Raw genomic sequence first — 26,537 nt, forward strand, 5'->3', positions numbered from 1 at the left:
CACTGTAGTGTTGCTGTCAGTCAGTTTTTTGTTTTTTTTTTTGTTTTTTTTGTGTGTGTGTCTGTAGTACAGTGACTTATTGGTTTTATCTCAGATAAGCTGATGGTGGTGGTATTAATCATGTCCTCCACTGTATTCATCATTGTTGAATATTTTAGTCTGTCATTACTGGTTACATGCTAATGAACAGATTAGAAATAAGCAGCGGTTCCCAGCCCAAAACGATCATGAACTGAATGGAGAATCTCATGATGATGCTGCTGCTGCTGCTGCTGCACTCACATTCTCTAGTATGCTTTCTCTCTCACTATCTCCTTCATTTGTTTTCTCCCCCTCTCACTATTGCTTTCTCACTCCAGATGGCTATGGAGCTGAGCCAAACACTTAAAGCATAGCCTCTCATTTTCTCTCTCTCTCTCTCTCTCTCTCTCACACATACTCACTTACACACACACACACACACACACACACACACACACACACACACACACACACACACACACACACACACACACACAGGATAACTCTACTTGAATGGTCACAGTGAAGAAAAGCCCTTCATACCTGTAGAAGAGTTACTATGGCTCTAAATTAGGCCACTCCTACAGGGGAAGAGGTGTAGTTTAAAACTTTCATTTATTTTTGTTTTATTTTGTATTATTATTATAATTATTATTAATATTTTTTTTGTTCTCCATTCTCTTTTTACATCTTGTTGTTATTAAAGTGTGTTGCTTTTGTTGCTGCTGGTGGTAGAATCTTCTGTTGCGCCAACAGAAGGTGGCGGTACCAAATCTGTCTTGCCTACACAGTGCATGCTAATAAATAAATCCTGATTTTTTACCATTTTAATTTTAGTTTTGGTATCGGCCATGATCTGGGTCACAGATAAATATAGTAAGATTGAAGAAATCGCATTTACTGATAGCCTTATGTGAAGTTCAAGTAAGAGAGCGTAATGGTATTAAACTTTGATTAACAGTGTCATTTTATAGCAAATAAAAAGGGAAAAAAAAAACTTGTTGCTAGTATAGAAACTGAAACACGGGTGGGTTTTGTTTGACCAAACATTTTACAGTGCAGAATGTATTGTTTCTGGTTCGTACATTTCAGGTCAGTCACCCCTCAAAATGCTGGCACATTTTGCGGCCTTTATTTACAAAAAGCTTGTTTGCTTATGCCATCAGCAGCATGTTACTGCTCTGCTCTTTCTGGTAAGGTTATACCAACTACAGAAGTTGCCCCAGTAAATATAGACTAGAAGGAGGAACTGAAGCCTGGCCCAAAGCCCTTGAGATTTGGAGCATTTTGCATCAGGCATATATGATATTACTGTGAACATTGGTGTGCAAACAGTTTGACTTTAAAATGATCTGTCTGTCTGTCTGTCTGCCTCCCCAGATCTGATCCAGTGTACGAATGAAATGAATGTGAACATCCCTCAGCTGGCAGATACGCTGTTCGAGCGCACAACCAACACCAGCTGGGTGGTAGTCTTCAAATCCCTGATCACCACGCACCACCTCATGGTTTATGGCAACGAGGTCAGTTAAGCACACGCTTGTACAAACCCATGAATAGTTTGGTGGAACATATAAATGCACATAATTTCCTCTTGCTTTCTCACTGTCATGTCTAAAAATGGACAACAATAACATGCAAGTTATTAATAAGAACAGTTGTAACAGCTTGAAGCCTGGAAAATAAAGTGCATCCATAATTCAAATTGAGTTGGAAAAGAGCAACAAGTGCACTCACTTCGAAGTCTTCTGCATTGGAAATCTGACCTGAATCTGGCTGAGACACCAAATTATAGACGTGTACAAGTGAAACAAGCCTGTTATGTTAGCAGGAATTACTTTTGTGAGAAGTCTGGTTCAGCTTTGCACCATTACACCTTCTGCATGCTTGCTGTTTTCTTGACAGTTGACCTCAAATTTAATGAGGTATTGTTGCCCCCTACTGGGCTGGAGTTTTAGTCATTTTATTTATTTATTTGTATTATTATTGAATGTCCTTCAAAATATCCACATATGTGCAGCTGTGGTTTGATAGTTTTACTTTTTCAATACCCTGTTTACACCTGGTCACATCCGTCTTGATTATCAGGACAATGCGCTTCCAAGTCACATTTAAAACCATCTCAAATCTGATTATTTAAACCACTTCATGAGGTGGTCTGAGACTAATTTGAGGCTCATGTTTTAGCAATGTAAACACATCTGTTCCTTCCAGACCCATTCGACAACGAAACCCCCTCCCAGTGCAACCGAAAAACCACTAGTAACTATCGTGCAATTAGCGGAATATGCATATTTAGATTTCAGTCCAACTGGAGATGCATTAGGCTGCTAAGTGTAAATGCATGTGGCTAAAATCAGATCAAAATACAATCCAGATACTAATCACATGAAGTGATCAGGGTAAATGCGGTCTTGGTAGTTCTGAAAACTGATTTAGTTGCTTTCCAAACTAGTTATAAAGTATTCACTATACACACATGCCAGTTGAGCATTGTATTAATGATATAAGTTATTAAAATTTGGGTTGTTTATGCAATATTCTTTGGCCCTTCTGTTTCTCAGTCTGTCAGTTGTGGCCTACTGTTCAGGATCTATGTGGCTTGTGTGGTTTGGCTGATGCTGTACTTGTGTATTGCGATTATTAGTGCTTATCTTGTATGTGTATGCTTGACTTTTAATTTTTATTGCTCATACATTTAATCAGTTATGAAACGACATGTTTTGGGTATCAGGTTTTCAGATCATATTCTTTGTTGGTTTTTGGTTGAATTTAGAACTGCCATGTTATTACCCACTTGTTTTCTGTGGTCTGTGTAGTTGGGATCCCATGTAAATGGATTGTCCTTGTTGTAAGGAGAAGGCCACAGTCCACATCTTATCTCACCACATTTTTAATTGTTACTGTTTTACAGCATCTCTGTAACCTCAGAGTAACACTACCTTTTTTCCACCCCTGTATGTTCACAGCGATTTATTCAGTACTTGGCTTCCAGGAACACATTATTCAACCTCAGTAATTTTTTGGACAAAAGTGGCTTGCAAGGTAGGTGCCTTTCCACCTCCCCCCCTCCCCATGCAGTCTTGCTAATGCCAGCAACTCAAATTCCAGTATCTAAAAGTTCAACTACAAGCTCTATTTGGGTTCCCCTGTAAATCAGCCTTGCAGGCCTGCAGGGTCCAGAGCTTTTGCTGCATGCAGTAGTGTGACAGCTTGGCTGTAGGTCAGTGTGTGATAGGACAGGACCAGGGGGACAAGTGGCAGCTGTCAGAGCTCTTGCACTGTCCCTCTCTAGCACTTTCTGTTTTCTTCCCACTCCCCTGTGGGGCATGTTCAGCAGCATGACTGAATTTCAGCTTAAGTAAAGCACTTCTGGGTTTATTTACCCAAGCCTTTCCCATGTTAACAGGCTGCCTGGAATCTGTAGAGCAGTTCTGGCCGTATTTGGCACCAGTGTCCATTTAGTCTTGTTCTGTTAGTCCTGTGAACTGACCCTAGATCAGTATTTTGAGATGCTTGATAAACATGGACCGTTATGTGCATTCATGGTTGAGCTGTTGCCTTACATGTAGTTGCCCGTAAAACGTGTCACCATGCGTAATGCCACTGTGCTACAAAAGCCAATGGTTATTTATAGCAGTAGACTAATAGCCATGCTTCTGCAATACAAGATTTATAGTTGAAGACCATACCACTGTCACCTTTTTACATACATGCAAGTTAACTTGCGATGCTTCTTTCTTTTTTTTTTGACAGGCTACGACATGTCCACTTTTATCCGGCGGAATAGCCGCTATCTGAACGAGAAGGCTGTGTCCTACAGACAGGTGGCGTTTGACTTCACTAAAGTGAAAAGAGGGTAAGTCTGTTCTTAATGCATATGACCTGCCTGATAGCAGATGTGTTTTTAAAAACTTCTCTCGCAGTACAGAAGTGGACAGCGGGTCTATAAGAATACAGTGTACAAGAATCGACACACAAGAACTGTTAGGATGCACTGTATGGACAAAAGCATTGAGACATTGCTTATTCATAGTTTCTTTGAGATCAAGGGAATTAAGAGTTTATCTTGCTTCGGTTGGAGTAACTGTTTCTACTGTCCTTGGAAGGCTTTCTACTACATTTTGGAGCTCTGCTATGGGACTTTGATTGCAGCTCATCTCAAAAGAATTGGATGTTGCACCATAATTCCGGACAGCATCGTTTCACTGCTCCACAGCACCATGCTGGGGGGCTTTGTACTCCTCCACCCCACACATGATGCCAATAGGTTAATGTTTATCTGCTCCAGAGAGTCCTATTCTATTGGCAATACTTCTCTTCAGGGACTAGACAAGCTGTGTGTGCAGTTACAATCTGTCAGCAATGAGTGCAACTTCAGTTGGCTGAATGTATTCAATAGAAGTGGTGTCCACAAACATTCAGACATGTAGTGCATGCTGAGTATTCATACATGTTGCTAATTATTCCTGTTAATGTTTTGAAGTGCAGCAATGTTAAGATTTGCCACAGTGCTTGTAAGTCACTGGAGTCAAGATGGCAAAAATCTGTGGTTTTTAGTGGTAGTCCCCGAATGCATCATATCTTGTATGTGGATACTAGTCAGATGGTTTTGTGAAATGGAATATTGTGGATTTCTTCACTCCAGGGCTGATGGTGTGATGAGAACAATGAACACAGAGAAGCTGCTAAAAACCCTCCCCATCGTCCAGAATCAGATGGACTCTCTTCTCGATTTCAATGTAAGTTTTTGACCCTTGCAGTGCGTGCATCTCATTCATTTAACCTCCTACTAATGTCCTCTTTGTTTTGTTCTTATCTGTAGTTCTAACTTTTGTAGTTTTGTCAATAGCAGATTCTGACTTCTCATTTTTAGCTCATCAAAACTTGCTCTCAGTGGTTGAAACGCATTAATTCCAATGGTAGACATGGTAAATTGGAGGTGTGTGTGTGTGTGTGTGTGTGTGTGTGTGTGTGTGTGTGTGTGTGTGTGTGTGTGTGTGTGTGTGTGTGTGTGTGTGCTGCCATGTTTTCCTCTCACGGTATAAACGAGTCACAGTGCTGTCCTTATTGATGAAGTCGAGAAGCAGTGCACTTTCAGAATCGTTTTCTAGAGGTCTTAGCAAATGGATATTAATGGCTTGTTAAACGATAAATGGCAAGTGGAGTATGAAATATTCTTGTGTATGGTAGTTACATGGTGATACAACTAACTTTACACTCTTCCTTTTTCCTCTGGTAACGCATGTTCATATTGCATAATGTTACTTTAACAAAAGTATTGAACAATTGGTTGTTAAATAGGGGAGAAAGTAGGTCATTATTGGTACTCTGTGTGTCCCAACAGGTAAACGCCAATGAACTCACAAACGGGGTCATAAATGCTGCCTTCATGCTCTTGTTTAAAGATGCCATTCGGCTGTTTGCTGCCTACAACGAAGGGATCATTAACCTACTCGGTGAGCTGCCTTTACTCTTAGGAAACATTTTATTTATTTATTTATTTATTTTTGTGTGTGCGTGCTGGCTCCTGCTGCCTGTTGACATTTCACTGTTTGCCTGCCCCCATTGTTTCCTGGTAAAGAAACCTTTTCTGAGCTTGGTGCTGATTTTGTCCTGTTGCAGGCCAGTCAGTAAGGGTGTACTTTGAGCCATCTCCCTGCTTTATGAGGCCAGCTGTTCCACTTTACAACAACCACCCATAATTATACCTCTCTCCATGGTTATTCACATAACAGTTATAACCTAGGTTATTTAAGTAAGCACAACGCAGTTACTTATCCTTTTATAAAGTGCAAAGCAGGCATGGGGTCGTGCTAATGAAGTTTGAGGTCGGAAACCATGAAATTTCATGAGGATCAAGCATCTTTTGAATTTGATGGGCGTATTAGCATGTGTTTACATTGGCCGAGTGAGCATTTGACTTGCCTTAAACGAATGTGAAAGTTTGTGCAGACTGGTGAGACATGCTTTGGATCATGTCCTAATGACATACCAGAAATAACCAGGCCTTGAGAAATTCTTGAAACTGCTCTGTAAACACTCTGAAGTTGGACTTGGACGTTTACCTAAGGAGCAAGTCAAAGTTAATCAGTTTCAGCACACAATTGAAAAATGTCTCCTCAAACAGTATGTTGAATTTTCGACTGGTGTCACCAATATGCCCCTCTGTCCTTACCAACTGCGTTCACTGATCAAAACTAGGCGTCTGGGTGTATCCTATTAGAGGAGTATGGACAGGGAGTGAAGAAAGGCCTGCACTTCACTCTCAACAAACACTCAAATAACCAAGCTTATTTCTGGAGTCTTAAGAAAAAGGATGTTAGAGGTCTGTTTAAGAACTTGTACATAAGCTGCAAATAAACTCTTTGCTCTAAGGCTAAGCTAAAATAGCAGTGTTTGCTGCCTACAGCCCCCAAATGCTGTTGGCCTATGGCACTAAGAGTGATTAACACTATAGTAAAAGCTGTAGTACAGGATGAACAGTTGGTGTATTGGTATGTTCTGCTATTGTGTGTTTAGTAGGTGTGTAACAGAAAATTATGGTCTTATTGCAATGCAAAAAAACATAACTTTGTGCATTATGGAAATGTGGTGATGCCTCCTGAAGAACTGATGTTGTATTATTACTGATGCCTATTGCCTACTCTGGTATGTCGCTTTTATTCAGTGTGGTTTTAAAGCATAATACAGAATCAAAAATAATTCTGACTTGAGGTTTTATAATGAAGTTTTCAAAATTAGTTTCTTAAAGATTCACAATTAAGTCATTGTGAGGTCAGGGGAGATTAATCTGCAAGTAATTTCTGCACATGCTTTCTTCTACACAGAAAAGTACTTTGACATGAAGAAGGCTCAATGTAAAGAGGGACTAGACATCTACAAGAAATTCCTTACTCGAATGACGAGAATCTCTGAGTTTCTCAAAGTTGCTGAGGTGAGTCCATCTGCCCCTACAGTGCAGCCGTACCTGTGAATGAGGTTTCTTGTGTTTATGGGACCAGGTGATTTGACCTACTTTTTGTTGGTTCATCATTTTCTTCTTCCTTTTAAATCACATGAAACAAATGTCGCCACCCTTGGCGATAGCAGTTGGACATTATCTGTTCCTGGATTTTACCCCAGGGCTCCCACAAGTCTTTCGAATGTTTTTTGATAATCCGAGACAGCTGATAGAAGCTTTTGTCAGTTAGTTTGTTTTTGTTCACTGGTGCACACAGTAAGATCTTGTGGTTCATGCTATACCAACCGCTGACAGTGAAAATTGCCTCTTTCTTTCTCTTTCGTCTCCACACAGCAAGTAGGCATTGACCGAGGAGACATTCCGGACTTGTCTCAGGTAAGAGCCGCAACTCTTAAATGCTCTGCTCTTGATGATACTGACCTGGTTCTGCTGCCTGTGGGCTTTGACTGCAGTCTGACCTCTCTAATCTCCCCTCGCCCCCGCTGCCTTAAACACATAGCCCTGCTCCATGGTTTCATGCTTGGTTGCCAGATTCTTCCAGTTTGTACCCAGCTGTGTCAGAAGGCTCAAACTTAAGGAACTGCCTAAAAACTTGAGAAACCTTCTTTACGCGAAGATTTGAAAGTGGCCGCACTAGACAGTGTGGTTATAAGACGTGAAGGTTTAAAGTTCAGTAAAAAGCTTTAACTTGCGCAATTGTCCCCTCACCCTGGATGTTGATTCTTGGTATCTCCTAGTTTTGCACTGGAGTTTAAAGCCTAATGAAGCCTGTTCAAGATTTTGTTACAACTCCACACCATTTGAGACTGATTTCTGATTATTTGGGCAATTTTAAAAATGTATTATTATTATTATTATTATAAACTCCCAAGTATTACCTACATTAGCTTACAAGTGAACTCCGTTGCCTTGGCTGGTCAGCTGCGTTTGGGTTAACTGGTACATTTAATTTTCCACAGCGCTATCGCTTTAACAGTGCCATACCTCCCATCCCAGCACGGCTCTACTCTGCCTTGTCTCAACCCAGCGTCCGCAGCACCCCCTGCATGCTGCTGGTGGGAACATGCCTTAGGCCGCTTGCTGTTTCTCTTTCTTTCTAGAGCTCTGCACATACAACCATAGAGGTGTCTCTTTCTCTCACCCCCCCCCCTCTTTTTCTGCTTTGTGAGAGCAGTGTAGAGACGTAAAGTACTTAGAGTTATGTTCCCCATAACCTTTACCACAAGCACACCTGGGTGCTGGAACAGAGCTGGCAGGGTGCAGACTGCACGCTGACAGAGAAGTAATCTCAGGGAACATGAGCAGGGCCCATCTCTGCATTTGGTTTGGCTGTGAGCGTTCACATTGAAAGATGACACTATTTGGAGAAACCTGGGTGACCGGTGGGCATGACTGTCCGGAAAGCTATAACCGAGTTGAGCCAAGTTCTTAAAGGAATACTACAGTGTTTTTCTGCTGCATCTGTAGCATGTGGGTGATTTACAGTGGACAGTAGTTGTCTTGCATTTGCAAAATAATTATAGTAAATTTGTGTGTAAAGAAAAACAAAAACTTAATGTGACACAAAATGCATGTTTAACATTTCTGTTAAATAATGACTAAGCAGCATAATCATTTGTCTGATTCGCTGAGCCACATTAGGCCCTTGTAAAATATGCAATATCAATTTATGTATTAATGCACTGTGAAATCCTTCTTAAGACAATTATGTAGTTGAGATGCCATCTCTTGTCATAATTCTCAATGTTGCTGGTTTACACACCAAGTTACCAACTGGTTCATCCACATGGAACTTTTTTGCATGATGGTGTGTTTTTATAAATCTCCAACGCCACATGCTAATGACGGAAAAGGGTGGTACTGCCAGATTTCAGATGATGAATTAGTCTTTCCCTTAGTGTCATTTAGTATCAAAGATTGTGAGACCTGTGATAGCCCTAATATATAAAGGGGCTTCAGCAAGTTGTCCTCTTGCTAGTTAATTACATTTTACATTTTACATTTATGGTATTTAGCTGACGCTCTTATCCAGAGCGACTTACAAGGCAACTCAAATTACAGCGTTGGGCCAATGCAGTGTTAGGAGTCTTCCCCAAGGACTCTTCTTGGTGCAGCGCAGCATAGCCACTCAGACTGGGAATCGAACCCCAGTCTCCCACATGGTGAATAGCTCACTGGCAGGTAGTGGTGTTATCTGCTTCGTTCCCGCAGACAAAGATTACACTGTGAAACACTGCAGTATTCTTTTAGGGTCCCCATATGTTTCTTGGTTATGAGCCTACAAGTTCATTCTTCTCATTCTTAAGTGCTCTGAAAAATACCTCTTTCAAACGACCACCTTTATATTCTGTATCTTTCCCTATCTCTCTGTTTTCAGTTTACAGTCTGTGTAAGTATCTGCATCTGCGCCTTTCTTTCTCTTTGTTCGTCTCTCTGGTGGCTTGTTCCCTTTTGTGGTCATGTTAAAGTACTCTGCATGCTCGCTGTGGTGGGTGTGTATGTATGCATGGTTCCATGAGTGGGTGTGTATGTACTTGCAAAAATAAAATGTAAACTCTTCCCTCTGCAGGCCCCCAGCAGTCTCCTGGATGCACTGGAGCAGCACTTGGCATCACTAGAGGGGAAAAAGGTGAAGGACTCAACGGCGGCCAGCAGGTGCGGTGACCCACGTCGCTAACTGAGCTTTCTAGGTTCCAGCCAGGCTGCTGTGCACAACTGCTGAATTTAGCGTGTGTGTTTGTTCAGTGTTTGGCAAATGACAATTAAAATGGAATGATGACTGTTGTAAGTAATAGCTTAGCTTTGTTAGCTCTGCAGTTTGTGTGGAAACCAGGGGTCAAAGTGTGTTTCTGTAAGGGAAACGGTAAAAACCTGATCTGGGAATGTGCTACAGTGCTGAGGAAGTGCCCTTTCACCAAGGCAGCAAATGTCACTGACCTGTTTACTCATCGTCATTCTACCTCCCTCTCATAGGGCTAGTACGCTATCCAACGCAGTGTCCTCTCTGGCGAACACAGGCATATCTTTCACCAAAGTGGACGAGAGGGAAAAACAGGCAGCCCTGGAGGAAGAACAGGCTCGTTTAAAAGCACTTAAGGTGCGTTGCGGCCCAGTACCTTCGATAAGTGTTCGCACTAGTCCTTTCCACTACAAACCTACATCTGCTTGATGAAGCAGAAATCACTGTGTGTAGTAAATCTCACTGTTTGAAGGTTCACATTGTGTGTGTGTGTGTGTGTGGTGCTTTTGTATAAAGTGTGTGTGTTTCTGTGGTTTTCGCTCCATTTCTAAAGGAACAGCGCCTGAAGGAACTCTCCAAAAAGCCTTCCACATCCTCCACCACGGCTGCCTCTCCGGTCTCCACGGCAACTGGCACCATCAGCACTGCCCCGGCCATCGACCTGTTCTCCACACCCAGCTCTACCAGCAGGTGATGAGATGAGAAAATAGGGGAATAAAGCTCAGATCTGTCCCACTTAATGCTGTTTGTAATTTCTAACTCTGATTTTACGTGTATTGTATGAAAACTACTCCAGTTCCCAGTTCTATGTCATGTAATGTGAGCTAAGGTTGTGTAACTGGCCTCATTTCTTCCTCCAAACAGACTTGTGGGCTTAACCTTTCATGTACAATCCTAGATCAGATACATACACTATATGATCAAATATTGGGACTAACTCTTTACTTTAACTTATTTGATATATAATATGAGAGACACAACTCTAGTGTGTAGCAGCTCTCCCACTGTCTAACCTGCTCTTCCTAGTAGTGCACGTTTTTCCTTTTTTGCTGCCTACAGCTCACTGAGCAACAGTCACAGCATGTGCTAATGAAGGCAAGTGATTTGGGCAGCAATTATACCATTAAGATGGTTGTGTTCAGAGGGTAAATAATGGTGCACAAGCTCTAGCGTGGGAGAGATTGGAGCACTTGCCATCCTGTGAATTATAGGCATAAAAACTTAACAGTTAATTAAAACAGCCTGGCTGTGATGAAAGAGCCCACTTCATGCTTTCTCTTGTGATCTGTGGATTCTTTGCTTAAGAGGTATTTTGTGAGCCCCACATCTTATGTTGTCTAGACTAAGCATCTCAAATCAGCCTGCCAAGTTTGTCTTTACGTTTGTGTGAGAGAAATTCCTGAACCTTAGGGTGGATTTTTACTAGAGGCATTAATGGAGTTTCTCTTTTTTTTGTGTGTGTGGTTCTCCAGTACTTCGAAGGTGCCAAGTGATCTGCTTGACCTGCAGCCAGCGTTCCAGCCTTCTCTGCCGCTCCCCACTGCTCTGCCTGTAACCAACACATGGGGAGGTAAGTGTAGCGCACAAGCATGTCTCCCACTCAGTCCACACTGCTCTCTGCCTGCATGTGGAGAATAATTTCTACGTTTTTTTGCTTTTAAATACAGAAGAGGAATTCTGGCTATTTAAATATCATGGACTGTGATAACTGTGGTTTTCAAGGCTGCTCTTAAGCATTGTGCCAACATTGCTGCCTTTACTTTTAGATAACGTTATGAGATAATATTTAAGTACTGATAAGTATGGAAACATTTGAAAAGCTGGAGGGTGTTTTTTTTTTTTTATTTATTTATTTTTTAAATTGGTGTTTGCCTATGTAAAAGGCACTGGTAAAGGCAGAATGAGCTTAAGGAGACCAGAGATTGATTTGGTTTCAGGAGACCGTGACATTGCAGTTGTGCATCCTTCCTTGTGAGGTGAAAGTAAAGTGCTCTTAAGACATTGCTAATCCTATTCCCCCTTCCCCCCAGAACTGTGAATCAGTCTGAATGTGCCTCTTTCATGTGTCGTCTATGGTCAAAAGTATTGGAACATCTGCTAATTCTTCCAAAATCAAGGTTATTGGTGTTTTTGCTGGAGTTATTGTCTACGCTGTTCAGGGTAGAGACGTGCTAGATTTTGTGAGAACTTGATTGTATTCAACGATGATTCCAGATGTTGGGTGATCACCACCCTACCTCATTCCCAACTCGCCAGCTCATCCCAAAAATGTTGGGATCATCATTCCAGAGAACACCGTTCCACTGCACCATAGCTCAGTGCTGGCTTCATACACCTGTCTGTCACATTCTCTCCTGCACTCTCTTGCAATGTTATAATCTAAAGCTGTGTTTAAAGTATCACGTTTGGGTTTCAAATTCAACAGTACTGGTCTGGCCTGATCAGGTTGGATCATGCTCTGCTTTCATGCCTGTGCAGAAATCTAGTCCCCATCCCTGCCTGGATGCAACTCTGATTTGAGAAAGGAGAGGGAGGAAACTTTTAGTTCAGCCTTAGCTTGTCACTGTTGGCTTGAGATGTCAGATAGACATGATGCCTACGTGGCAAGCTACGTGGAAGTTTTTGCTGTACTTCATTGGTTTGAGTTAGAGATGTTGAATTGCATGAAGATTTGAGATTCTGCGTCCGTGCAAGACCCGCACAGCTGTTCGCAGATGGACTATTTTCATCTTTTGCTCCAGTAGCTACTGACTTTGATCACAACTGCATTTCAAACAGGTGCTGTCTCAAATTAGATGACCTTCATACTGAAACTAAATTTAAACTAAACCTGTTACTAGCATGTTGCTCCATATGTTAGCGGTTATCCTGCATAATTATCTACTTGTGCTTGGTGTGCTATGTGCTTTCTTGGGTAATTTGTATATTGCTGGGGTTGGTTTAGAGAAGTAGTAACACTATCTTCTTTAGTTTTGATTCCCTGGCCAGGCAAGCTCACAATGGTACACTAATAATAGTCCTGGAGCAAATGCTCTACTGCTGTGTTTTGTGTAATATGATTCACATGCAAGTTGTTCTGGGTAAGAGCATCAGCCAGGTGCCATACATGTGAATTTGTTACATATAAACTTGTAACCAAGTTATTAGGTGTCCTGAATTTAAATCAGTTATTTGTACTTAATTTATTTTTTCTTTTTCATTTCTTTAAGAGCTGCTCAGTCAAGGTAAGCATTGGCTTGGTACAGCTGTAGTACTACATACTGTAATGGCTATAATAGCCCCTTTTCCTTTTCGAACAGGTCTATGAGCTGGTTTCTCAGACCTAGTTTAATTTTAGTCCTTGTCCTTGTCCTAGGCTTGGGCCTAATCTGGGTCTGAGAAACTGACTCATGCTTTTGCTACATTGTTCATACGGGTGCGCTTGGTCATTGGATGCGAAGGTTTGTGAAGCGTGGCTTCAGGTTTGTGGGAACAGATTAAACCTGACCCTATCCATATTCGAGACTAGGCTTCATCTGGAAAAGCTGTCTATTTGTGGCAACATCATGCCTGTGCATCTGAATCTGCATGCTGTTTCTCTCTCATCTCATCATCTCTAACATTTTTCCTTCTGTTGTCTTGTCTTGTGTTTCTTTACGGCTGTGTAGATCCTTTCACTACTTCTTCAGAGACTGTCGACGACTCCATTCCAAACTTAAACCCTTTCCTTGCCAAACCTGTCGATGCCGTTCTTCCACCTCTTGTGTCTTCAGATGCTGTTAGTTTTTCTTCTAGGACACCCAGTCATGAAATGTTTGGTGGTAAAGGCTTTTCATTTTTATTTATTTAGTTAGTTCCTTATTTGTCTTCTCTCTTGCTGTGTCCTTTGAATTTGCCGCTCATTTAACGCATGGCCTGTCCCACCAATACCTCCACCATTAACTGCCTAGTTGTAGAGACCGTTACAACCCAAGTCTGTGTGTGAGAAGCATGGCCTCAGTGAGCTGCTGTTGTAAACCACTGGTATTGCTTATTATCATCATCAGAGGGAAGCAACAACAAGCACTTGGTGAACAATAACAGACAGATGGCTTTTCTTTGCTAGTGCTGGTTTGTGTGTATGTGCGTCTGTGTAGGATCGTCTTTGCAGCTGCAATGTAGGCCATGCTAATGTTTTTCTTTATCTTGCTACTCTGCTTGCCCGGAGTGCCAGTAAGGCCAGATTTCTGGACACGGATTAAGTCTAAACTTGGACTAATTTCTCTGTAAAGGGGATTTTCTTTTGGAAATTCTGTGTTTTGTATATTTGTTCAAGACTAAGCTTAATCCTGCCTAGGACACTTGCCCATCTGTGATTTATAGAGTAGACAGAGTCAACTGCATAACCTCAAACACCATGTTTGGCAGCTATATATTGCTACTGTAGGGCCCAACAATGTTAAATGACTGATATTGGCCAGTGTTGAAGTTCCACATAGTTGTCCAAGGAACTTCTGTGATGTTGGTAGTTTTTTATCGAGTCTGCTCAGTTGGCATTCATCTGCTGTCCAACTTCATTATCATGAACTGGAAAAACTAAATGTACACCTAATAAATGGATACTAAGTGTCGCTAAGAATTATTTATCTATTTATTTATTTATTAATCAAGCACTTTTGAGATGTTCAATTTAGTCAGGCCCTAGGCTTTGTGTTTCCTCCATCCCAGCTGTGTGAAATGCTGGCCAATTTTTAGGCTTTTCATTTTTTAGTTTTTACCTAAAAGGCCCATGTCCTACTGTTAATGTTTTTTTTTGTTTGAGGTTCACTTGCAACAAAAGTATGTGCACCTCTGATCAAATGACAAAGTAAATTTAAATAGAAACAAAGCAAGCTAATAGGAATCCTGTCTCCAAAGATCAAAAATGTTATTTCTGCACATACTGTTTATTTTATTAATCTAACACATTGGGAAATAATAAAACTGAACATTTAATGTGGCATTTACTTTTGCTCACCTCGCACATAACTTTTGTTTTTTGATCAAATGAACTGATGCAATTACAGTTCATTAAAGACTGAGTTGGGCTGTTTGTTGACCTGTATTGTGCCTTATTCAAAAAGCAATCCACACTTAATAACATCAACATTGATGGGAGGGGCTAAACGGGACTGTATAGACACATTTATGTAAATGTGTTGGTTTTTGTGACATCACAAAAACTGTATATGAAATTTGGTTTTGTTAAGTCTTCATAATATGGACGAAGGAGCAGTGGGATTTGCATATATCATTAAGCTCCTTCTCTAATAGAGGTAAATACAGTGTTCTGTGATAGGGGCCCTTTAAGTTGGTTTTAATTAGGTGCTCAGCTGCTGCTCTCATGGCTCCATTTCCAATCTTTAAAGCCTCTAAGTTTTACTCTCACCGAATGTGAATTTTCATTTTTTTATTTTTTTTTGGTCCTCCAGATCATTACAATCCCTTTCTCGAGTCGAGCTGCTCTGTTGCCTGCACTCTCGAGCCCTCTGCTAGGATAGAGGGTTTTCTCTCAGGTACAAATGCCTGCATGTGACACTGTTTTTCTGGGTTCAGAAAACACAGCTTCATGCTGCAGGACCGTGTGTGTGTGCCTGCTGTTTTCTTTAGCTTCTTCTACTAACCCTCCTTCCCTGCGAGTGGATCTGGTTCCCTAGTTTCCTCTTTGTTGTGACAATCGCTGCTTTTTCCAGTCTGATGGTATTTGTATTAGTTTAAGAAACTTTTATTTCCTACTTTTTAAAGTTGGTTTCCTGCATTCAGATCTTGTCTAGTCCTGTGCTGAGTTTCTGTAGTGTAGTTTGTGCAATACTGTAGTCTACCATTAATCCCCCAGATGTGCTAGAACGTCTGGAAAATGCTGTGTGTAATTTTACACACTGTTGGGACGCACTGATTGCACACTGCTGACCACAGGGCAAAGCCAGCAGTATGCTTCAAATGAAAATGACCGATATAAAACAGTGTGTACTGTGTAATTGTTTATCGATTTGCATTAGCCCAAAGTTCCCATATCTGTGCATTCCTAATAGTGCTGTGTGTGGGTGCCAGCAGCTGAAAAACTCCTGATCACCCCCTCATTTGTTCGGAGAGCCTTCTCTTGCTGCGATTGGTCCACATGTTACATGGTTAGCTTTAGTCTTAGCAGCTTCTAGGGAGTGAGCGAGCCTCTAGTCTCAATCCCTCAAGACTTATTTTGGCTTCTACGTCCTTAGGGTTTGCCACATTTGAGGTCTATAGTTTAAAAATAACGTGGGTTTAATACATGTATATAATCTCCAAAAGTGAGAAAGAGGGAGAGAGTTAGTTGGTCCACACTAAACTCAACAGTAGTGCAACATGTTAATTGGAGGATGGATTGTTTCATTAGGTCATTAGGAGTTTGGTGAAACAAAAAAAATCAATGGAATTTTGCTTTGCCCCAAACTACAATGGGAACTAGCGTTGCTTCAACTGGGGGCGGGGAGGGGATTTTGTCACTGCTGCCCTGCTGATCTCAGAAAATAAAAACAAAAATTCTGAGACAAAACAAAACAAAAAAAATTATTGTTTTTGGAACAAATTGACTTTTGGAATGACTTGGGAAAGACTGGGATGCATCTATATTCCTAATCCCCCATTGCTTTTGAAGGGTACTGTTGGCTTAAGAGGTGGAACAGTCAGTGCAGTTCAGAATCGCTAGTCCATAGTCTACATAGCTAATAGAAGGGATTTGAGATTTAATTGGTCAGTTTAGACTGTGGGGAAATATGTCAAATTAATGATCTTGAATTTTTGGTATCTGTGTGCACCACAAAGCGCATGACCGATAGCATTATTAAGTTGGGCCACCAGTGGTGAACTGCCATATCCCTTCTTGTCCGAGACTAGGTAGCAGTATGGAAGCCAGTCCTTTTTGATGTTGTCTATGTTGCTGTGCTAATGTTGCATCTCTGGCTTTTCTCCTCTGCTCTCCTGTGGCTGTGGCAGACTCGTTCTGTTCTCCGGCCCCCTACTCTAACACCCCGCTCTTCCACTCCGAGCCCTCCGCTGTAGCTGGACTATTCGGAGGTAGGTGCTGCTTTCTGCCTGCCTCTATCCAAACAGCTCCTTCTATTGTCCACCTTGTATATTTTTCTCTCTGTCCTTTTACCTACCCTCCGGTCTTGTAATGCCCTATGTCTTATTTTGAGCAGTGGTGAGAGAGAGCTACAGGAGTAGATTTACTGCAGGTGGACAGATTGGGCACAAGTGTTTAGAGGCTAGCTAGGGCTGTCACAGTTCCTCAATTAAATTGTATAAAATTTTTTGTCTTTTCAAAACTTCAATTTGTCATTTTCAACTCCCACACTGGCTAGCATCACGCTGAGTGATAGGGGAGATGGTGGATGAGCGATCCTACGTGTCCATGCTGAGAGAAAGGTTAATAATGCCTCTTTTAAGTAATGTCCACTAATGGCTGAGGCATCACTGGGTATTAAACTGGCAATCTCCCGATTGGATCAATGCATGGATGGCTGTGCCACTCAACAGTTTTTTTTTTTTTTTACCTTTACATTTCTTTAGCTTTTTAAGGACTATGTGTGGTTTGTTAAAAACTAATCATTAAATCAATAATGACAGTCCTAGTAACAGCAAGAGTGTTTCTATGTATTTTGCTTTACAGAGCAGAGCTGTAGGTGTGTGCAGGCAGCAGTTCCTGGAAGTAAGTGTTATCTGAAATGCCCCCAGCCATGCAGGCTCCAACACCTGGCTTTCTCGGGAAGTGAGGGAAAGGCGTAGAAGTGAATTGATCCTTTCACGTTGAGAAAATGACATGCCGCACAATGGCAAGGCTCCATTCAGCAGCACATTTGCCCAGCGGGTCTAAAGTCTAACTGGGTCACTTGCGCTGTGCCCTTCTCGTTTTGTCCTCCGCAGGGTTTTCAGCGTCTCCCGTCCCCCAGCCCGCCAGCTCCTCCAGCCTTAACGTCGACTTCGACTCAGTGTTCGGCAATAAATCCACCACGAACAGCACAGACGCCGCTGGTAAGAGGGACTGACTGTTTCCCATCACTGCCTGGTTCTCTACTGCTGCTATACCTCGCGCCCATCTCACCGCGCTAGATGTGATGGCACATCCATTCGTAAAGCTGATGACTGCTACTGGATCACAGCTCCAGAGTGCCTTTAGAATTACACTTCACTGCCTTTCTACACAGAACTTGCATGAGTGTACCGCCATCTGCAGATTTCTTCATCCAGCCAGTGTGGCAGCACAGCTTAGCTTCTCAGCTTACTGAGCTCCTCTTTACACAAACACTAATTCATACTGTGGAGTCCAGCTGTAGTCACATCCAGTAGAGTCAGGAAAGCAGTGATATTTGAATTTTTAATTTGTGGTAGTGCATTAACATGAGGCTTTTTAATGGAAATTAGGACTAGTAGTGTGCATTGTTTTGGGACACTGTATTGATATGTGGCTTTCTGTCTCTCTCTGTGCTCTGTGGTTCTCCTCTTTGGGCCTTGGCTTTGCATGGCATGCATTTCTTGGGTGAGTTGATGTCACTTTTAAGAGACTTTTATTGTTTGTCCTTCTGATTTTTCAGTTATTTCATCAGGCTGCTTTTCACTCCACCCACATTCATTTTTTTGTTCGTTCTTCCCTTCTTTCTTTCGTTTTTACTTGCTTTTCTGCCCCCCCCCCCTTGCCCTCTTATTATTTTCTTTCTTATGTTTCTCTCTTTGTCTTTTCATTCTTTTTTCTCTTTTTCTTTTATTTCTTGCTTGCTTTATTCCCCCCTTTATGTTTCTCACTTTGCCCTGTCTGTCCTTTCTTTTTCTGTCTTTCTTTGCTCTCCCCTTAAGATGATGTTTTAGGTGGTATTTTGAAACCCACAGTAGCCTCTCCAAACCAAGCCCTGCCGCCCAGCAGCCAGCAGCCTAGCAAACTGGTGTCCGATGACCTGGACTCCTCTCTGGCCAACCTCGTGGGCAGTATGTACTGCTGCTTATATATTCTTGATGCAAAGACCACACAGTCGGCATTGTATCTGTGTTGTCTTGCATCACCTTACACCGTTACGTTGTTGATTTATGATGCATTCCTTTTTTAATTATTATTATTATTATTTATATATGTTATTATTGTTATTATTTAATAATGGCAGCTATAATTTCACATCATTGTCCTGTTCTTTTGTAGATCTGGGCATTGGAAATGGCACAGCAAAAAAGTAAGTAACATCACACAGGGTGGATTCCGTTAACTTCAGAATGTGGCAGATGTTTACATGGTCTGTGTTTTTTTCCCTTCCTGAACCAAGTGACATCCATTGGAGTCAGCCGGGTGAGAAAAAGTTGACCGGTGGAACCAACTGGCAACCAAAGACTGCTCCCACCACAACATGGAACCCTGCCACGATGGTAAGAACAGCAGTGCTTGTTCCCTCCATAAGAGAACTTGTGTTGTAACAAGTAACACCTGTAGCTCAATAAACAGTGTTGTAGTGTGCCTTCTCGTTGTATGAGCTGCAGTAAGCGTCATTTGTGTGTCATTTGTGTCCGTGTCTCCTCTAACTGTGTTGCGTTGTGTAATTGTTTTCATCTGGGGGAATAAACAGAATGGCATGCATTTCCCACAATACGTAAGTCATGGTTGAACAATTCTCTGAAAGCATGCGTTTATTATTAACCTCACAGCTTCCAATATGGTCACAGTGTTGCGTGTTTGTGCGCGTGTGAATAACCTGTATACGTATGAGTGTTCGCATACGGATGTGCACACAGTGACCAGAGTCGCACTGAAGCCCCTGCGCTCATTGTGACCAGCTGATCTAACCAAATGCTTCCACAGCATGACTGACTGCCTCCAGATTATCCTTCCTGACTCCATTCCTCCCTCCTTTTTTCATGTACTATGATAATGTAGTAGACTCCAGATAATTTGACTGAGAGGTCGAGTTGGGTTTTTTGCGAATGTGAGAGGCAGTTGTCGAATGCATGGTGCTTTCGGTTGATTTGGGAGGTAGCATTAAAAATGAGCACAAGTGTTTAATGGGGATGTTCGCCACATTTCAGATTTGAGCCCTACGAAGTTTGGATGATTTTTCTAGGCATCCAAAGTTTGTGTTGGTTGCGTGACCAACACAGACAGCTTAAAAATGACTGTCATTTTTCAGAGGAAAAACTGATGCGTCTAGAAAACGTCCAAAACATCTAATGGGGATCAGAAGAGATTTGAGATAAACTCTTATGAAGAAATGCCCTGTTTGTAACCTAATCCTGTCACATTACCCTGGACAGTGATTACTCAACACACACTTTAGGGCTGTATTTAGATCGGCAGATTGAATTGGCAAGGATGCTAGACACACAGTACACTATGGTTTTGGTGTAGAAGCAATCATTTCAAAACTTTTTGCCAGTGCTTATACACAGATATGGATCACTTGAGCAGTTGTTCAATGCATGGTGCTTTCGGTTAATTTGGGAGCTAGCAATGTTTGCCTTCTCTGGTGTCACTGCGAAGACTGACCTCGAATTCACCTGCCACAGGGTTCCATGTGCAGGCTTGCGTAGGCCGCAACCATCTTGGGCTAGCCTTTTCCTAGTGGCTTCGCTCAGCTGTTTGGGTTCCAACCCCAACTTCTGTGTCAAAAATAAATAAATAAAAATGGGGCAGTGACGTTGTTAGAAAACCATGCCATCCAACTTTAACAGGAAATAAGGCTGCATACCATCCTTTGGCAAGAGCCTCATCCATCATATCCTGGTACTTGGGTTTCTTCAGTAGGTGTAAAACCTTGAGCCTGTCCTCCCAAAGCACTGCAAGCTCTGCTGCCAGAATGATCTTTTTGCTCTTAGGCAGGAGGTTAGGCAGGTTACTGAATTTTTGAATAAGAAATCATTAGTTAGCAAATGCTAAAAACAACCTCAGGCTAAATTTAAACAATGTATGAGTTATTTGGCAAGTAAAGATAATAGTAAAGTTATAATTGGTTTAAGAAATGAATTATGGGCACATATGGGTCCTTTTTTATGTTACATTCTGGAGGAATTTCATAACCAATTTCATATCAGTTACATAAAGGAATACGGCTTTCTAATTTTGTGGCAATAACAATTTTGAAACCAGGTATTAAGACAAACTGATGCGTCTAGAAAACGTGAACTCTTATGAAGAAATGCCCTGTTTTTAACCTAATCCTGTCACATTACCCTGGACAGTGATTACTCAACACACACTTCGGCTGCGTATAGATCAGCAGGTTGAATTGGCAAAGATGCTAAACACACAGTGCACAATGCTTTTGGTGTAGAAGCAATCATTTAAAAACCTTTTGGCGTTGATTATGGACAGATATGGATCACTTGAGCTGTGCTCTCTCAGCAGGTAAAAATGGCCCAAATCTGACTACCTTAATCATATGACACATGTTGTGCAGCAGTGTGAACAACAAAACACAGTCTGATTGACTGTTTGTCAGTTCCGATTTGAGCCACTTTTATGTGTGGTGTAGAAATCTGATACACGGCAGTGCGACTCAGTCTGAACAGCCAGCTCGGAATTCATACGACTGTTGCGTAATCCAACTTTCATAAATGCGTGCTGAGGAGGAGGGGAAATGGACGACAGCAGTGAAGGTTGCTTTCAGTGGTGAGATTTGAATATTTGAGGTGATGTCCCTGTTCCAACTAAATTAGACGGCACATATCGCAACCGCTCAGTTTTTGGAAAAATAAATTGTAAAAAAATGTCCGAATGCAGCCGCAGGAGGGAGAATAATAAAAAGCTTAAAAACAAAGTTTAAAAAAAACAAAACTTGAATGCAGTCACTGTGATGGTTCCAGCGGTCAGCCACACTAGAACTCCTTGATGGCTCCTGTGATGCTGGAAAAGAGACTTCATGCTCCTTAACTGACGCCCATATGCAAAAGGGCAATGCTTCATTCAAACTGTTCCGACTAACGTCAGATATATGTCACGTTTAAAAAGATGGTGTGAACAGCCTAATAAAAACATTGGCTTTGTTGATAATCAGATTTGGGCCACTTTACCTGCTCTGTGCACATGGTCTTCCTTACATACATGTGAACCATGAAGCCATAAAAATTGCATAGAAGACAATGGGAAGCTGCTCATCAGCTTACTTTTGGCTTTGTGTTAGGCTTTCTTTATTTTATTTTACAAATAAAAAGAAACCTGATACCACATACAATAATTGTCAATGTGCTATAGATGTAGCGGAACTGATATTTGGCTTAAATTTAAAGGTGATTGAGGAATGAAGGAGGTATTTTAGGGCCCAGGCCTTATTTCCTTCTTTTAATTGTATGTGGTTTGTATTTCTGGAGTGTTTAGTGTAAGTAAGTAAGCCTAACTGTGATCTTTCTCTTTGAACACTGAAATGTACTTGAAGGTTGCTCCTGCAAAAGTGTGGATTACTGTACGTTATTAGCAAGTAATTAAGTTTCGATAAGTCTGCCTTAATGCCTCATCAGCTTGAAAGGATAGAAGTTGGAATTTTAAGCCATTACACTCTGGATGGAAATAAGGGTCCAGACAAAATGTGTACTTTTTTTTTTTTCCCCTCTCTTTTCCTTTCTCTATACGATTTCTGTTCCGACCCCCATCCTCTCAGTGAAATGAATAGCCTTATCAAAGATTAGGCTGAGAAGGCCCTTTCACACGTTTGAATGGTCTGTAAGTGGAAACAAAAGTGTGTCTGTCATGAGCTCAGCCTCTTTGAGAATCTCACGGCTCCCTCACAAAGACCTCCTCTTTCAATCAAGCTCTGCACCTGCTACTAGCCACACTGCCATTGAGGACACATTTGCTCACATGCAAACACACACACTTGCTTACATTCTCTTGCTCGTTCTCTCTTGGATATTTTGACATTTGTGTACACACTTTTTACATTCTAGCTCTCTCTCTCGCAATCTCTCTCCTTCTCTGCGTCTGGTTATGATGCCATTCAGATGCACTGGACTGCATTGCATTGCATTTGCAGGGAATAGCGGTGTCGCATGCTTTAATGTCTCCCAGATGTGAGCTCAGCCCTTGCCAAAGGGTCCGAGCCAACGAGACCTTAAGCGTTCGAGTTAAAGAAAGAGCCGCGTCCTGTTTGTCCACCTGCACAAAGTTTTCTTTATGCGCTGAAGTGTGCGTGCGCATGCGCGCGTGCCCGATAGGTGGGACGTGAAAGGGTTGTTGTGGTCTCAGTGCCCTCCTTTGAGTGGAATTTCTGATGCTGGAGGTGTTCAGCTGAATGGTGCTCTGTCAGCCTTTCTGAGTGCTGTGTTCTGTGCTGCTGGCCTTTCTAACTCTGCCCGTGTCCTCCCAGGCGCCGTCCATCATGGCTTTTCCTGCCACAACGCCCACAGGCATGATGGGATACGCAATGGTGAGTAGGAGCGGTCTGCAAGCATATGACCCACACACACACACCCAGTCATACAAACATGATTCCAATGGTCTGCTTTCCACTGGGGACAGATGAACTTCAGAATTCAGGACCCCCCTCCCCATCCCTCAACCCCTGTTAAATATGGCACTACTCAACACTTGCTGCTCAGTGGTGGTAAAACAGCTGGCTGATCTTAAATTCACCCCTGCTTCAGCTGAATTACATTTAGACCCATGTCATAATTCTGGATCATACAGAGTGACTGCTACATCAGAAAGGGGCAGAACTCCTAACGCTGCAATTGTGACTCGGGCAACTCTTGCCCATGTCTATTTGTTTAATTTTACTACTACAGCGTGTGCCACATGACTGCGCCCTGTCCATTCTGTGACATGGAAGCAACATGAAGAACTTGAGCAGCATATATAATTCATTAATCGTCGCATAGCCTAAATGGTTTTCATGGAACTTATTTATTTATAATTATTAACTTTTATAACTTCTTATCTTGGTAGGTCTTCTAAGATAACAGCCTCACACTTGTCTTACACTATTTTTCTTTAGTAATTTTGTTCCTCTGAATAACAGTAATGAAGATATTCCCTCCCGACCCTGTGGTAGACTTCACCCAACAGCAATAAAAGACTCCCAACACCACATTCACTCTCCAGTGTAACATGATTTCAATCAATATAAGTTGCTCTGGAGAAGCTCATCAGACAAATGCCATAAATGTCAATGTTTGATTACTGAGACGTCTTTACCACATGACTTATTGCTAAATCAAATCTCCGACTCAAAGTGTACTTGAAAATGGGTGTATTGCTGCACCTCTGATTCCACATGGAGTAGAGAATCACAGGCATAAGCTAATGGTTAACAAAGAGAGCAACATGTTGGCAAGGTGCTGCGGTGTGGCTCGACATCACTTATGTAACCTCTCTTCTGACTCATCCCACCGTTGGCAGAGCAAACACATTCTCTGATTTAGGGTCAGGGAACGCTTAAAAATCGATCTCCTCATTGTTGATAAAGGTGTGGTAAATGGTGTTCTTTGTAGCAGGTCTGACTGTACTGCATTAATTCCAGCACATATGCAAAATAACTGACTGGAAAAGAGATTAGAAGTGCTGGTTCTAATGAAAGGTTGTAGCCGTTACTCTAAATAGGCTGTGCATGAGGCTTGCTGTTGATGTAATGGATTATTTATAAGAGAATAGGTGTGACGTCCTTTGACTTCCTGTTAATAACTAGAGGCAAATGAAGTGAGAACAGAACAGTCTGTCCGGTATCTGTACACAGAGTAGTGTCAACAGTGAAACTGCAGATCACTGTGGTCTTTATTAGCAAGAATCTCCCATTGTAGTAGTGCTGTCTTTGTTAAGGAGTGTTGCACAAATAACTTGACAGTTTTTTGTTTTTTTTGACATGCATATCTGCCAATATCAGTTTCATACATAAACTGTTATAAAATGTACAAATTGAAACTAGATCCACATGGATTGGCATTAAGAAGTCTTATACACTGTGTGCAGAATTATTAGGCAAACGAGTATTTTGATCACATCATCCTTTTTATACATGTTGTCCTACTCCAAGCTCTATAGGCTTAAAAGCCAACTACCAATCAAGTAAATCAGGTGATGTGCATCTCTGTAATAAGAAGGGGTGTGGTCTAATGACATCACCCTATATAAGGTGTGCTTAATTATTAGGCAACTTCCTTTCCTTTGGCAAAATGGAGAGAGATTTGACGAACTCTGAAAAGTCAAAAATTGTGAGATGTCTTGCAGAGGGATGCAGCAGTCTTGATATTGGCAAACTTTTGAAGCGTGATCACCGAACAATCAAGCGTTTCATGGCAAATAGCCAACAGGGTCGCAAGAAACGTGTTTGGGGCAAAATAACTGCCCATGAATTGAGGAAAATCAAGCGTGAAGCTGCCAAGATGCCATTTGCCACCAGTTTTGCCGTATTTCAGAGCTGCAACGTTACTGAAGTATCAAAAAGCACAAGGTGTGTGATACTCAGGGACATGGCCAAGGTAAGGAAGGCTGAAAAACGACCACCTTTAAACAAGAAACATAAGATAAAATGTCAAGACTGGGCCAAGAAATATCTTAAGATTTTTCTAAGCTTTTATGGACTGATGAAATGCGAGTGACTCTTGATTGGCCAGATGGATGGGCCCGAGGCTGGATCAGTAAAGGGCAGAGAGCTCCACCCCGACTCAGACACCAGCAAGGTGGAGGTGGGGTACTGGTATGGGCTGGTATCATCAAAGATGAACTTGTGGGACCTTTTCGGGTTGAGGATGGAGTGAAGCTCAACTCCCAGACCTACTGCCAGTTTCTGGAAGACACCTTCTTCAAGCAGTGGTACAGAAAGAAAAACATGATTGTCATGCAGGACAATGCTCCATCACATGCATCCAAATACTCCACAGCGTGGCTGGCCAGTAAGGGTCTAAAAGAAGAAAAAATGATGACATGGCCCCCTTGTTCACCTGATCTGAACCCCATAGAGAACCTGTGGTCCCTCATGAAATGTGAGATCTACAGGGAGGGAAAACAGTACATTTCTAAATTTTGTGTTATATTGGTTTACCTGGTGAAAATAAACAAGTGAGATGGGTATATATTTGTTTATCAAGTTGCCGAATAATTCTGCACAGTAATAGTTACCTGCACAAACAGAGATCCTCCTAAGATAGCCAAATAAAAATAAAAAAAAACTAAGAAAAAAAATATTAAGCTTTGATATTTGAGTCTTTTGGGTTGATTGAAAACATGTTGTTGTTCAATAATAAAAAAAAATCCTCTCAAATACAACTTGCCTAATAATTCTGCACACACTGTAGATGGTTGCAGGAAGATAAGTCATCTACAAATTGTACCTGTAGGGTAGTAGGTTAGCATTATATAACAAAATAATTTAAGAGCTTAATAAATATATAATCAAATAAGTTTGAAGACATATTAGGAATATTAGGTTTACAAAATAAATAAATAAAATAAGGGGGGGGGGCATATTTAGTTTTTACTTATTATTCCTTAAAGAATAAGAATAAATAATGGCAAAAAAATTAAAATACATAAATATAATCAGTTGCCGTAATGTCCACAGTTTCTCTGCACACGAAACTAAACGATGAGTTAGGAGAACTTGTAGATACTTTAAGGTTTTCACAGGGAGTACATTGTGGTATTGTAATCTGGATGTTCCCCACCAGTGGAGAACAGCAACAAATCACATGTACATTGCGTCTTTTTACTCCACAACTTTCTGCAGCTAAAAATATGATGAGGGAGAAAACTGCACTACGAGGGGAATATTTAAAACTGGGTTTAAAACTCTGTGCCGTTGGGACATTTCAGAACATTTGGCCCATGTGACGTCAACGAGGCAAAACCACAGGATCTAGAAAGCAGTGTGACCAGTGGTT

General features: G+C 41.5%; 1 protein-coding gene across 17 annotated transcripts in view; it reads left to right on the forward strand.

Moving 5' to 3' along the window:
- Positions 1 to 26,537, forward strand: part of picalma (phosphatidylinositol binding clathrin assembly protein a) — a 50,141-nt gene that overhangs the window by 18,701 nt on the left and 4,903 nt on the right. For 2 of the 17 annotated variants that reach the window (XM_072658249.1, XM_072658259.1), the window contains exons 3-21: positions 1,402 to 1,544; positions 2,991 to 3,066; positions 3,778 to 3,880; positions 4,670 to 4,763; positions 5,369 to 5,480; positions 6,852 to 6,958; positions 7,319 to 7,360; positions 9,363 to 9,374; positions 9,555 to 9,640; positions 9,959 to 10,082; positions 10,279 to 10,415; positions 11,198 to 11,295; positions 16,692 to 16,772; positions 17,622 to 17,729; positions 18,549 to 18,677; positions 18,886 to 18,916; positions 19,007 to 19,106; positions 19,304 to 19,327; positions 23,030 to 23,089. In XM_072658249.1, coding sequence (XP_072514350.1) covers positions 1,402 to 1,544; positions 2,991 to 3,066; positions 3,778 to 3,880; positions 4,670 to 4,763; positions 5,369 to 5,480; positions 6,852 to 6,958; positions 7,319 to 7,360; positions 9,363 to 9,374; positions 9,555 to 9,640; positions 9,959 to 10,082; positions 10,279 to 10,415; positions 11,198 to 11,295; positions 16,692 to 16,772; positions 17,622 to 17,729; positions 18,549 to 18,677; positions 18,886 to 18,916; positions 19,007 to 19,106; positions 19,304 to 19,327; positions 23,030 to 23,089 — 1,667 coding nt within the window. Of the gene's footprint in view, positions 1 to 1,401; positions 1,545 to 2,990; positions 3,067 to 3,777; positions 3,881 to 4,669; positions 4,764 to 5,368; positions 5,481 to 6,851; positions 6,959 to 7,318; positions 7,361 to 9,362; positions 9,375 to 9,554; positions 9,641 to 9,958; positions 10,083 to 10,278; positions 10,416 to 11,197; positions 11,296 to 13,372; positions 13,526 to 15,154; positions 15,239 to 16,691; positions 16,773 to 17,621; positions 17,730 to 18,548; positions 18,678 to 18,885; positions 18,921 to 19,006; positions 19,107 to 19,303; positions 19,328 to 23,029; positions 23,090 to 26,537 lie in introns of those variants that run through there. The other 15 variants (XM_072658266.1, XM_072658250.1, XM_072658256.1 and 12 more) reach the window with 15 other exon arrangements.

Source organism: Salminus brasiliensis, chromosome 16, assembly GCF_030463535.1.
Source record: "Salminus brasiliensis chromosome 16, fSalBra1.hap2, whole genome shotgun sequence".
Taxonomy (NCBI): Eukaryota; Metazoa; Chordata; class Actinopteri; order Characiformes; family Bryconidae; genus Salminus; species Salminus brasiliensis.